Source organism: Ceratotherium simum, chromosome 29 (genome assembly GCF_057802395.1).
Source record: "Ceratotherium simum simum isolate JZ-2026a chromosome 29, ASM5780239v1, whole genome shotgun sequence".
Taxonomy (NCBI): domain Eukaryota; kingdom Metazoa; phylum Chordata; class Mammalia; order Perissodactyla; family Rhinocerotidae; genus Ceratotherium; species Ceratotherium simum.
Window position 1 is genome coordinate 39479260 of NC_141928.1, and position 13911 is coordinate 39493170.

Here is a 13911-nt window from a genome sequence, read left to right on the forward strand (position 1 = left end):
CTTTTAGTCTGTTGTAGTCTTGTTTATTTTTCTTTTGTTTCACTTGCCTGAGTAGAATGGGATTTGAAAAGATACTGCTAAGACTGAAATCTTTTGAGCTGAGGAGTATCAGAGCTCTACATTAGAAAACTAAAGCCCTGTGTGAATTATGTGAAACAGGAATAGATACATTGTGTAGTTCAAGGGCAGTATATTTATTGAATTGTCTAATAGAAACGTTTTACATAAATATGAAATTAGTCTAAACAAATACGACTTCAAATAGATAAAACTTCAGTTTGTGGAGAATTAAATGGGAGAATGTGTAGAGATCGTATTGTAAACTGTATTGTGTGATTCAAATATAAAATTATTAATTTCCTGCTTTCCCCCTGCTTATATCCTTCCTTTGCAAAACAAAAAAGGGCTTGTCTTGGACGTTATTCTTTATTAGCAACTTGGTTTATATAGAGTGTTTTAGTTTTCTGAGTGCGTTCACATCTATTATTTAAAACGAGTGGAATTCAGTGAGTGTTTTCTCTCTCAGGGCTATTTAAATTTAACATTTTTTTCCTTAGTTGTGAAATGAGAAACGTCATCTTTTGTCAAAGATAATTAAGACAAATGGAGAAATCTAGGAGTTTTAGAGGAGACTTGGGGACTCTTAAATCATGCTGTGCTTATTTGTACCCCTGAGATGAAGGGTAGCCCTGAATGATGAATGGAGAGAGGACCAGCTTATTGGAGATTTAACCCCCACTTTAGTTGCCCCCTTGCTACTCTGAGAAGGAAGTCCTTGGGGCTCACCTAGTGGTTGCTGGAGTCAGGGACACATTTCAATCACCAGTTTTTATCTAGGACTTGGAACCTCTTTCCGCTTTGGGGAGCGTTTGTGTGCCACAGCATCTCCCATTATCTCCAGGACTTCCTGATTGAGATACATATATTCTTTTTTTATATGTGTCTGTGTATGTACGTATTTTTCCAAAACATTTAGCATTTAATGACTTCTCACTTGCTTTTTTGGAATCATGGAATGCATTTTTATGTCACCAGGGTTGTTTTCACTTCTCATAATGATGTTTTGGTTTTAAAGATGATTTGGTGTTAATAGAAGTTTAATCCTGTACTCACATAGATATGTAAAAGCTAGCTAACTAGTTTTCTTCTGTCCTTGCTTCCTTCCTTCATCCCTCTCTTCCCTCTCTTGATTCCTAAATCTGCACCAGTATTCTGTACTGTAATACCTATACAGTATTCTGTACCAGTAAATACAGTAATTGTACCTGATTTGAACCAACATCTTAGGGATTTAGGTTGTCAACGCCTGTTACTGTCTAAAGTCAGGTCACTGGCACAGAGTCAACCTTCAAGAAGAGGGACCTTCTCCCCCTGAGAACTGAAAAGGTAAATTTTTCTGTTATGGTGAGTTTGTCCTTAGGCACTTTTCCTGAGAGTCCCTTATCTCTTAGTTCAGTGGTTCTCTGAAGTGTAGTCCCAGACCAGCTGCAGCAACTATCACCTGGGATCGTATTAGAAATGCAAATTCTTGGGCCCTAATCCAGAATTTCTGAATCCAGAGACTGGGGAATGTGCCCAACAATCTGGTGTTTCTGGTACGTGCAAAAGTTTGAGAACCACTGGCTTAGTTATGGGAGCATCCCTCCAGATTCTGCTTTGCATTTACTTCTGTCAAGAGTCCTTGTGGTAGTACAGTTCTGGACCAGTTTTTATATTAATTTCTAAGCTTAAAGGTTCACAGACAAAACCTCCATGGGTAATAAAAAATTTGAACCCTAAATGTAAGGAGTTAACCTTGTGGTTTGAATTCTCAGGGTAGAAATCCCTCCTCCAGTTCCCAGTCTAGACAGAGTAGACGTGTTTCCTTACTGATTCTGTATGTCAGTGGGCTGACTTTTTCTAGTCTTCCCTTTTATTGAAAGTACAGTACTTTGGAAATTTTGGTTTTATGCAAGGACCTCAGTGATAAGGCCTTATCTTCTGTCATCCTTGAGAGCATCAAAAAAACAAACCTAGTTTTTAGCTTTCCTCTTTGTTTCTGGTCCTTGGCAATTCCTTTTTTTCCGAGTTCAGCAATGCAATTAAAACATATTTTCGTTGTATTTAAGCTATTATTTCTAAATATTTATAGTAGGCTTTTCAGATTTAGTCACAACACAAGTCTTTATAGTTGCTTTATCAAAGTTTACAATATTTACGTTCTTTTCTGTAACTACAACAGTGATCTTTCATGCCTTGTCTTCAGTTGATTATAATAATTGAAAATCAGTAAACAGTCTTCATAGTGTTAGGAATATCTGTATAGTCATGCAGAACCAAGTAGCATGTCTGGCCCATGGAGGAGGAGGTAGAATCTTCTGACTACCTATTCCACTCGAAGAATGCTTTAGGTGACAAAATGATATGTATTTATTTTTCCTAGACTCTGATTGTCTTTTGTATTTCTTATCACAAAAGAGCCATGTGCTTAAAGTTTATTAAGAACTTCCAAGTTCTCAATCATACTGGTTTCGAATCCACGTTAGTTAGGGCATTTTCTCAGAGTCCTCTGACTTCTTGTTCTAATTTGGAATGATTACTTTTCAGACCTGCTGTACTGCCGTCATTGTGGCATTTCTTTTCATTGCACTTCTGGCTTACTTCTACTGTTTATTGGATCCTGTATTTATATATATATGTCCTCAAGTAAAAAAGAGAGCACGTGTACATGCGTGCACATATGAAATCAGTCAAGTAAAATTTTCTGAAAGGATATGTGAGAAGCAACTTTGAATCTTTATACATCTGTCAAGGTCTTTGTTTTTGCCCTCGCACTAGATAAATAATTTGGTTGGAGTATAAAATTCTAAGTTCAGTATTATTTTCCTTCAGAGCACTTTTAGCATCTTTAGTTTTCTGTGAGAAGTCTAATGCTAATCTAATTCTTGTTTCTTTGTGTAAGTTCTTCCCTCTTCCCTTTTCTGGTGCAGTTCCTTAGGGTACTAAAATTGATGAGGAATGTAATGAAACCATGTTGCATATAGTAAACTAACTTTTTAATATTTCCCTGTCTAAACGTATCCATTGTGGCTTCCCATTAGTTCGAGTAAAAACAGGAGACTTGTTACCATAGTACTAATGAATAGCTCACTTCCCTTCACTTCCTATTCTTTGTCTCCTCTTTTTCACTAATGTGAACCTATCACAGCACAAAGAGAAGACATGGGGAAATTTTTCAGTTACCTTTCAACTTATCTATACTTTTAAAGGTAATGCATGTGTTGTAAAATAAGAACAGAGTTAACCCACAGTTTGAACATCTGTGAAAATATGTAAAGGTTGATAGCCTAAGTGCTTTCTCAGGTGGTTTTTGTAGATCTGTAGTGTTCTCCATTTTGGGCAGTGAATTTTTAGAATTTGAAGTTTCTATATCTTAGCGTGCATTAAGGTTTGTAGTATAGGATATACATATGAAAGCTAGTGATCATAATTTGTTATTAGCATTTTGTGCTTAAAAAAAAAGTGAATGTTAGTCAAGTCTATTTTACCAACTGTGGAGATCACTTATTTCTAGTGCTTATGACTTTCTCAGATCTTGGTCATTCTGCCTTTTTGTTTTGTTTTGTTTTAATCAAAATATCTAAATTTCAGTGGTTATTTTCCATTTTTTAAGTTTTAAGGTGATCAGAACATGACTGATTTTCTTATTAAAATCAAGGGGTAAAAACAGATATACTTTAATAGCACCATTAAGCCTAGACAGAAGGTAAGGTCAGTGTAGTGAGAAGAGTTACAATATCATTTGTATATGGTTCCGAAAACTATTTTCTATTTTAATTATAGTGACAAATTTGAATTATAATATTAAACATAGAAGGAAAATGACATGGTTTTTAGACTACCTCTGCTAAATAATTTGGAATGATCAAAAGTAACCATTTAGCAATTTGCTTCATTCCTATCAGTTTAATAAATTGTTTTATGTCCTTATCTCTTAAAATCTAATGTTGTAGTATGTAGCCCCATATCCTCTTTTGCTTATATTCTGATGTTTTGTGCTGGCAGCAGGTACCTATTTTGCAATCAAAAGTGCTCCAATGCCCAAATAATTAGAACTTGCAAGAGTAGATTAGAGATAGGAGAGGTTTTCTTAGAAAACACACAGCCCTCATCAGACAATCAGTTAATTTGTAATTTTGACAGTTTTGGTGAGAGTGGACTGGAAAATTGAGTTGTGTGGGGAATCCTGGAAAGTTACTAATTCAATTAAGAGATCATACCAATTTTATAGCTAGTGAGCAATGCTATGACCCTTGAAACCTTGAGACTTTGCCTCGACATGTAACAGGTATAGGTTTTGAATTACCCATCACTCCCATAATTTACCTGAAACTCCATGTCTTTCCCAAAATGCTGTAACTTTCTTGTTAGGAACTGATGATTTAGATCAGTTGACTGTTTCTTTATCTGCTTTATATAAATCTTATTTTACCCCTGTAACCTTTATTAAAGAAAATAAATGTAATCGCCTTAAACAACAGGAATAAAGAGGCAGAGGAGTATGATTTAGGATCAAGTCAAGGGCCTACTTAAATTATACCTACCCTCCTAGATTGGTCTCTTAGCTGAGAATTGATGCCTCAAAGAGTAACTGTTAACTGATGGGGGAGCATAGTGGAATTTCTCAGTTGGTTTGGGGTTTTAAAGAAATGGTCAAGTACCAATACAATTGCTTATTGCCCTATAGTGCACTTTATATGTTATTACCTGATGAATTTTATGATTTTTAAGAAACAGATTTCACTTTTCATTTGATAGTGTTTACTGTGCGTCTCCCTTCTCCTTCTCTTCCCCCAGCATCTTTTTCTCTAAAGGTATTGAATTCGGGTTGATAGCATATTTTTCTTCTCCTTTACCCTTTAAGGTAAATATATGTAAACACCTGCGCGTATACAGTCGTGTTTCACTTAACAACGGGGATATGTTCCAAGAAATGCATCGTTCGTCGATTTCGTTGTTGTGCAAACATAGAGTGCACTTACACAAACCTAGATGGTATAGCCTACTACACACCTAGCCTATGTGGTACTAATCTTATGGGACCACCGTCATATTTGAGTCTGTTGTTCACCAAAATGTCATTATGCAGTACATGACGGTACAGTAATGCAAAATCCTTAAAAAGTCTTACTCGGTTGACTGATTTTGTTGCATTGGCAGAGTGAAGATAGTCCGAGTCCCAAGAGACAGCGCCTCTCTCATTCAGTCTTTGATTATACATCAGCATCACCAGCTCCCTCACCACCAATGCGACCATGGGAGATGACATCAAATAGGCAGCCCCCTTCAGTTCGACCAAGCCAACATCACTTCTCAGGGGAACGATGCAACACACCTGCACGGAACAGAAGAAGGTTGGTTGATTAAAATTTATTTCTTGGGCCGGCTCCGTGGCTTAGCGGTTAAGTGCGCGCGCTCTGATGCTGGCGGCCCGGGTTCGGATCCCGGGAGCGCCCCGAGGCACCACTTCTCCGTCCAACGTGAGGCCGGGTCCCACGTACAGCAACTAGAAGGATGTGAACCTATGACATACAACTGTCTACTGGGGCTTTGGGGGGAAAAAACTGAATAAATAAAATCTTTAAAATTTATTTCTTAAATTTTTTTCCCTTGGTAGATTTGTGAATTTTTTTAATGTGAGAAAGCATTTTTTCTGTAGGCATTTTATAAACACATCATCATATATGTACTCGTACAGTCACACATGAAAAACAACATTACAAATTGTTTAGACTCCCACACTAGATCATGAGAGTTCATTTAGCTTGTGGTTGACAGATGAAGAAACTGAAAGAGGCTAAAGTGATCTTACCTAATATCAGTCCATGCCATTATATATGAATTCAACTACCTTGTGACTTAAGACTTTGTGGGCTAGACTACCATCCTGATTATGGAAGAGTGCATTTTTATAGTTTACAACTCTAAGGATATATGGAGATCCTAGAAATGTGCTACCTCTTGTCCAGTCCATTTCTATTTCTTCTGTATCCTCTAAGGCAATTGGGAGCTTAATTAGGTTTCTTATAAAACTGTGGAGTCTGTAGTATGAAAGTGACTGAGGATTAGTTCAACTCTCAGTTCTCTCTTCCATGGGACTTGGGTCCTGCCTTTCTTTCCTTCCCAGAGGAATACATCTCCTGAACTTCTTTCTCTTTAGTTGTTGCCTGAGGTCATACATTTCTTCTTCCAGGGAAATCATACATCTTTGGGGTGAGGCAACACGTCCAGGGTGTTGATAATCTAAGAAATACTGATAATCTTGAGTTAGGAAGCTCGTGTGGACTGAATGTCTCTCCCCAAAATTCCTGTGTTGAAGTGCCTGTATTTGGAGATGGGGCCTCTAAGGAAGTAATTAAGGTTGAATGAAGTCAGAAGGGTGGGTCCCTGATCCAATAGGATTAGTATGCTTATAGGAAGAGGCACCAGAGAGCTCACTCTACTCTCTCTGGCATGTGAGGACACAGGGAGAAGGTGGTCATCTGAAAGCCAGAGAGAGAGTTCTCGCCAGAAACCAACCATGCTGGCATTTTGATCTTGGACTTTTAGTCTCCAGAACTGTGAGAAAACAAATTTCTGTTGTTTAAGACACCCCATCTGTGGTATTTTATTAAGGTAGCTCTAGGAAAGTAATACTGCAGGATCTTAAAACTACCATTCTTTGTTCCAGACGAGACAAAAGAAACTTGTTTCTGAGCTATATTCTGTTGAGACACTAAGAGTTTTTCATTACCTGGTGCATTAGGTAAAATAATGTATGTCAACCAGGTAAAATATTTTATAGCTGTTAAATATAATAGCATGAGGAAATATGGTTGGTTGTTTCAAGCCTGAGCACCTGCTGTAGTCTTTCCTATTGTTTTATGGTGAAACGTGTCGTACATTCAGAAGAACATGTAAAACAAGTGTATACTTAAAAGGCTAACACACAAGTGTACCCAACACCCAGGTAAAAATAGAACATTGGTAATTCCTCAAAAGCCCCTCTTCTTCCTTTCCAGAGATTAAACCCTGTCCTATGATTTGTCATCCTTTTGTTATACTTTTTAATACCTATGAATGTATTGTAAAAACAGCATAATTTTTGTTTTTCCTGTGTTATTTTCATTTAAATGTATTCTTTGACTTTGTTTATTAAACATTGTTTTTATTTATTTTTATTTTTTGTGAGGAAGATTGGCCCTGAGCTAACATCTGCCAATCCTCCTCTTTTTTGCTAAGGAAGACTGGCCCTGGGCTAACATCCATGCCCATCTTCCTCCACTTTGCCTGGGACGCCACCACAGCATGGCTTGACAAGCAGTGCGTCGGTGCGCGCCCGGGATCCGAACCGCTGAACCCCTGGGCCGCCGCAGCGGAGCACGCACACTTAACCGCTTGCGCCACTGGGCGGGCCCCCTTAAACATTCTGTTTTTAATGTGAGTAGCAATAGTTCACTTATTTTTACTGTGATACAATCTTTCATTATATTAATATACCATAATTTATGTTTCCATCTCCCGTTGCGTAATGATTATGCCCAGTTTCTTACTGTTATAAAGAGTGCTATTAGGAGCCTTTATGTACACTTCTCCTGGTGTACATGTGCAAACATTTCACTAGAATATAAGCCTAGGAGTACAATAGCTGCATCATAGGAAATGCTCTGAACCAGAAAGGGAGTCATCAGAAGTGCCTTTTTCCAGATGATAGTAGTAACTAGCTATGGGTACTTGAAGAGAAGCATCATGCTGTAAGTTTGTGGAAACACAAAGGGGGATAAGGAGCACTTACCCAGAAAACCAGCTACAGGCTTTTTCTGGCCAGTGGTGTGTGTTATTCCTAACTCCACTCTCCCTTTAGTACTTCATTATAGGCTGGCTATAGCTTAGCTGCCAGATTTCCTCCCACAAATAGGCAGTGCAAGCAGATGCAATATTCATTAACAGTCTAGCATAATTTCAAATACAAAGATCACACAACCAGAAATTACCAAACATTTGAGGAAAACCAACAAAGTGAGAGAAGGGCACACTAAACTCAATAAACAAAGAACTTGAAGAAACAGTTAATAGAACAAACAAAATAGAATTTCAGAATAAGTATAACATGAGAGAGATGCAAGACGATATTATATCCATAAAAATCAACTAGAAATCTTAGTTGGTAAAACTTAAAAACTCAATAAATGGGCAGAAAAAGTGTCTTAGTTTCTGGAAGATCAAGTTGAGGAGTTTTCCCAGAATGTAGCATAAAAGGACAGAATGCAAAGTGTGGGAAAGTAAGTTTAAATACAGAGACAGAGCCATCACTTCTAGATATGTCTAATATTTTCAGACAGAGACAATAGAAGGGAAACATTTTTAAAGAAATAATACAGGGGCCGGCCCCCGTGGCTTAGCGGTTAAGTGCGCGCGTTCCACTACTGGCAGCCTGGGTTCGGATCCCGGGCGCGCACTGACGCACCGCTTCTCCGGCCATGCTGAGGCCGTGTCCCACATACAGCAACTAGAAGGATGTGCAACTATGACGTACAACTATCTACTGGGGCTTTGAGGGGGGAAAAAAAAAAAAAAGGAGGAGGATTGGCAATAGATGTTAGCTCAGAGCCGGTCTTCCTCAGCAAAAAGAGGAGGATTAGCACAGATGTTAGCTCAGGGCTGACCTTCCTCACACACAAAAAAAATAATAATAATAATACAAAATCATTTTCCAGAATTGAAGAAAGACTGTTGGCAATATCTTGGTGGAATTTCAGAACATATGTCAAGGATGAATATTTGCAAACATCCCAAGACAGAAAACTTGGAGTTTTACCAGCTCATATATCATTTAAATATAAAGCCAAAATATAAAAGCATTTCAAACATTCAGAGACAAATAAAGTTAACCAGTAAGAGAGCCTTCCTAAGAGAATTATTAAATATTGTACTCTATCCAGGAAGCAGAAGAATAAATGCATGAAATAGGATTCAAGACCATTGGTTAGCAAAGCAAAGAAAAAAGACATATTCAGACATAAGTCGATTGTTTAAAAGAGAAATACAGAAAAGATCTGAACATGAGATGGAGGCAGAGCAGAGAGAAATAAAAATGTATTAAGTTTCATTTTTCCCCCTAGGAGTGCTGAGTAAATCTAGGTGTTTTTAGAAAAATGGAAGTATGTGTTTAAAAATTTAAGGGTAATCACTGGAAGAATAGAACTGGAATGTATAACTTCCCCTCAGTGAAATAGGTAAACAACATACACAGTCATGTACTGCGTTAATGATATTTCAGTCAATGATGGACCACATATACGACAGTGGTCCCTTAAGATGAGTACCATCTAGTCTAGGTGTGTAGTTGGCTATACTGTCTAGGTTTGGGTAAGTACACTCTGATATTTGCATGATGACAAAATTGTTAAGCGATGCGTTTACTGTCTAGAAAACTCAGTCCAACAAAAGGCAGGTAAGTGAGGTCGAGAGGGCACAGCTGATATTTACAAGTGATACACCTAAAACAAAATTTAAAAATACATATCTGTCATTGGTATGAAGTCAAAGAAATATTTGTCTATCTTTTATCGTTGTTTCTTATTTCTAGTTTTTCCAATAATTCTACTTCCTAAATATTCTACTACAAAGGCACACATAACACAGTTTTAATAAGAGGCAATACAGAAAAGATAGGGACCAGAATCGTAAAGGGACTTAGATGTCAGCATGAGGACTTTGATCTTAATTTGTGTATAGTTCGAAAGCTATTGAAGTTATTTTTGAGTAGGGTAGTGAGAGCAAGTGGCAACAACAGAGTAAAACAATATTAAAAGGGGCCCTTAAGGTTTGTGGACAGGTTGAGTATTTTTTTGGGAGATGAGTGATCTGAGCATATATATTCTATTTTGATTTTAAGGTACACATTTTTTTATATCTTAATATTTGATAAATTCTTAAAATTGATGTCAGTTGAATTGGCAACTTTTTCTTCTTTTTAGTGGTACATAAAACATTCCTTTAAAATATTTGTACACATATAAAGATATGTTATGTGTATATACATGTGTTAGTATACTTAGATAAATTTTCTTGTTCTGTTCTCTTAGATTAGAAACGGTGACTCCCGTGTAGCAGGGAGCACACCTAGTTTCTAAATACCATTCTGAAATTAAAGGAACCAGGACTCTTGGAAGAACTGGTTAATTCCAAAACTGGTATAGGCAAAATATAAGATGAGTCTAGAGCATATTGTGGTACCAGATATTAAGGAAGTACTCAAAAGGATAGGGACATAGTGAAGGGGCACGGAGGCCAAGCTGCAAGTGCTCCCATTGGACAAGGATGAAATCATTTGAACAACAAAATAAAATGATTGTGTGGATTATAACCCAAAGAAGAAATATCCATGAACCCATACTGATTATAAATAACTAGATAAATAAATGGAGAGAAGCGACAACTCTTCCTTATAGAATTCCAGTTAATACTTGTAGAAATGAAGTAAGTAGAAAATCACCATTAGAGTACCGTAATAGTGATTGCCGAAGATCTGTTCATGCATGCTAAAATTATTGGTGGAACTTTTAGCAGAAGCAGAATATTTGCATGGTCTCAGAGTATCTCCCCCCAGATATTTGGTCATTGCGAAGGGAAGAATGGTCGTTCTGTGGTAGAGGGTCTTGGTAGACACCAGTTTAGCCAAGTGATCAATGATACATACGTATGTACCAGTGATGCATATCAGTGTCGTGTGCCCCTTGGTTTAATTCACCGAAAAGGGCATATCACCTCTGTGGTCAGTAATGTATAACCTCAGGCAGATCCTGAGCAAACATCAGACAAACCCAAGTTGAGGGACTTTATGTAGACTATATGTCTGTATGTCTTCAGAGGTATCAAGGTCATGAAAGACAAGGAAAAAGTGAGGAACTGTCACAGATGGGAGAAGATTAAGGAGACATGACAACTGTATGCAATAATGGGATCCTGCATTGGATTCTGAGACAAGGGACATCGGTGGAAAAACTGGTGAAGTCTGAAAACATTCTGTTGTTGAATTAATAGTATGATACCAGTTATTTTGTATGACACTAATTATTTTGATAATTTTTCTATGCTTATGGAAGATAATAGCATGAAGGAAAGCTGGGTGAGGGTTGGGCAAAAACTATACTAAAATTATCTCAAAATGTTAAAGTGAGTTCTAAAGTAGATGGCATCTTAAAATCAATGAAATACAATATGTAGATTTTGAAGCAAATATGCAAAAAGAAATATACTAAAAATAAAGATAGTGGAAGCAATTAATGGAGCAAGAACCTGGGGGTGATATCAAGGGCACTATTGAGGAGTTAATGTCACAAAGGAATGTCCCTTGTTCCCTTTAAGATTGGGCAGTTGGGAGTGGGAGTGAGAAGAAACAGATTTAGAGGTACAGAGTGGGACAGTTGAGAAAAAAGCGACCTGACCTCAGTAAAGATTGCTGAGGTGTCTTGTGCAACTGTGTCTAGAAGGGGGCTGTTACACCTCTTTTGCCCAATGTGGAGTACATTTTAATGAGGCCTGCTGCTTTTTCTAATTGTGTTGGTGCTGAGCCATTGTAAAAAGCAGTGGAGATGAATCGTGAAATTGTATAGAAGTAGAAAATGGAAGTCTACTCACAATAGCAACTTGGTGAAATTTGTGTTAAACTGTGTAGATGACGAGTGCATGAGGGAGGAGTAAAAGTGGTTTCCTTCAATAACCAGATTCTAACTCAAAATTCCGTATAATACTGAAATATTTATGTTGACACTCTGAATCATTTCCATTCTCAGCATTTACTCAGTTCTACTATATTTGCCATTATCAACAAATTATATGTTCTTTAGTTATTTCATGTATTTTCTCCTCTCATTTTTAAAAATTGCCATTTCGGGCATATAGGAACTATGTCTTTCTATATGTCTCAGCCAGATAGACAAACCTATAAGTGCCCATTAGGCATATGTGGAATACTGGCAAGATATATGCACATTAAAATATGTTATATAATGTTCAAAAAATAGTAGTTTAAACCATATGAAATTGCTGATATTTGACTATTTTTTGCCTATAAAAAGGACAGTTTCATACAATTAAACTAAAAAAATGACAGTGGTTGGCTCTTGGGGTTTTTTTTTTGTTTTTTGTTTTTTGTTTTTTGTTTTTTTTTTGGTGAGGAAGATCGGCCCTGAGCTGACATCTGCCAATCTTCCTCTTTTTGCTGAGGAAGACTGACCCTGGGCTAACATCCATGCCCGTCTTCCTCTACTTTATATGGGACGCCGCCACAGCATGGCTTGACAAGCGGTGCGTCGGTGCGCACCCAGGATCCGAACCGGCGAACCCCGGGCCGCCGCAGCGGAGCACAGGAACTTAACCACTGGCACCACCGGGCCAGCCCCTGGTTTTTAAATACTTTTAAAGCTGGATACCAGTTTTGTTTTCTTTTGGTTACTTTTTCAAAAAAACATATACATTCTATTTAGATTTGTAAGTTTTCAGAGCTTATGGGGAACCACAGTAATTATTTAATACTCAAGCTTACCTTAGCATATATTATTGAAGGATTGCCAAGAGAGACAATGCAGAATCTTGATGGATCATGACAGTAAACATTATAATGACCTTTGTGACGTTTGCTATATTACAGTCCTCCTGTCAGGCGCCAGAGAGGAAGAAGGGATCGTCTGTCTCGACATAATTCCATTAGTCAAGATGAAAACTATCACCATCTCCCTTATGCACAGCAGCAAGCAATAGAGGAACCTCGAGCCTTCCACCCTCCGAATGTATCTCCCCGTCTGTTACACCCTGCTGCTCATCCCCCCCAGCAGAATGCAGTAATGGTTGATCTACATGATCAGGTATAGTAACAGAATGTCCATAAAATACAGGTGCAAAAGTTGGTGGCAGTTTATTGAGGTTGTTTATTTTTTGTTGTAAATTTCTTTTAATTTTACCTAAAAGAAAACAATAATATTACCTAAAATGAAGCTGTTTCAGATAAGTTCATCGTTCTTCATAAGGATTGAAATTTAAATTCTATACAGCTTCTTTAGGAAGTTGAACTTTGTTGGTTTGTTTGTGAGGAAGATCAGCCCTGAGCTAACATCCGATGCCAATCCTCCCCTTTTTTGCTGAGGAAGACTGGCCGTGGGCTAACATCCATGCCCATCTTCCTCTACTTTATATGGGATGCTGCCACAACATGGCTTGGCAAGTGGTGCGTCAGTGCAAACCCAGGATCCACACCTGCGAACCCTGGGCTGCCTAAGCGGAGCGCGTGCACTTAACCACCGCGCCACCAGGCCAACGCCAGGAAGTTGAACTTTAAAAAATTAGGATCAGGGTTATGAAAGGTCAGAATGACTTCATATAATTGGTTTGAAATGCCTGATCGAGGGTTAGTAAGAGCTATCAGACAGCTGGTGGTTTGAGTACATGTCCCGATTTCCCTCTTCTTTCCACTTTCTTCTGGAATAATTCAGTAGGCAAGACAATTGGGTGCATGTTTGCTTATAGGTTCCATAGGTCCTCAAGGAGATGACAGGTACAAGACTCCATTTCCTTTGGTTCCTGCCAGGAACTGAGGGGACTAGCTGAGGAGAGAGCTTGCCAGTGTTCAAGCCTGAGGATGAAGACCAAAAGTGTATGATTTTCTGTGGAGCTTCTGAGTCAAAGAAGACACAAATCAGATGTATTCTTATAAAGTTGCTGAATTTTAAGGATAAGGAGAAAATCTTGCAAGTTTATAGACAGGAGAAATTACAAAGGAAAGACACTCAGACTAGCATCCCATGTTTCATCTGCTACACTGGACGATAGAGAAGAGTGAAAATACTGTATCCTGACAGTTGGAAAGAAAATAATGATCTTGCCTAGATGCCA

General features: G+C 37.9%; 1 protein-coding gene across 8 annotated transcripts in view; it reads left to right on the top strand.

The window, feature by feature from the left end:
- Window positions 1-13911, top strand: part of RNF38 (ring finger protein 38) — a 183594-nt gene that overhangs the window by 125327 nt on the left and 44356 nt on the right. For all 8 annotated transcript variants that reach the window (XR_015549003.1, XM_087419491.1, XM_087419494.1 and 5 more), the window contains 2 exons: window positions 5200-5393; window positions 12674-12887. Coding sequence is in view for 7 of the 8 variants with exons in the window: in XM_087419491.1 (XP_087275617.1) it covers window positions 5287-5393; window positions 12674-12887 (321 nt within the window). In the remaining variant the exon portion in view is untranslated. The remainder of the gene's footprint in view (window positions 1-5199; window positions 5394-12673; window positions 12888-13911) is intronic.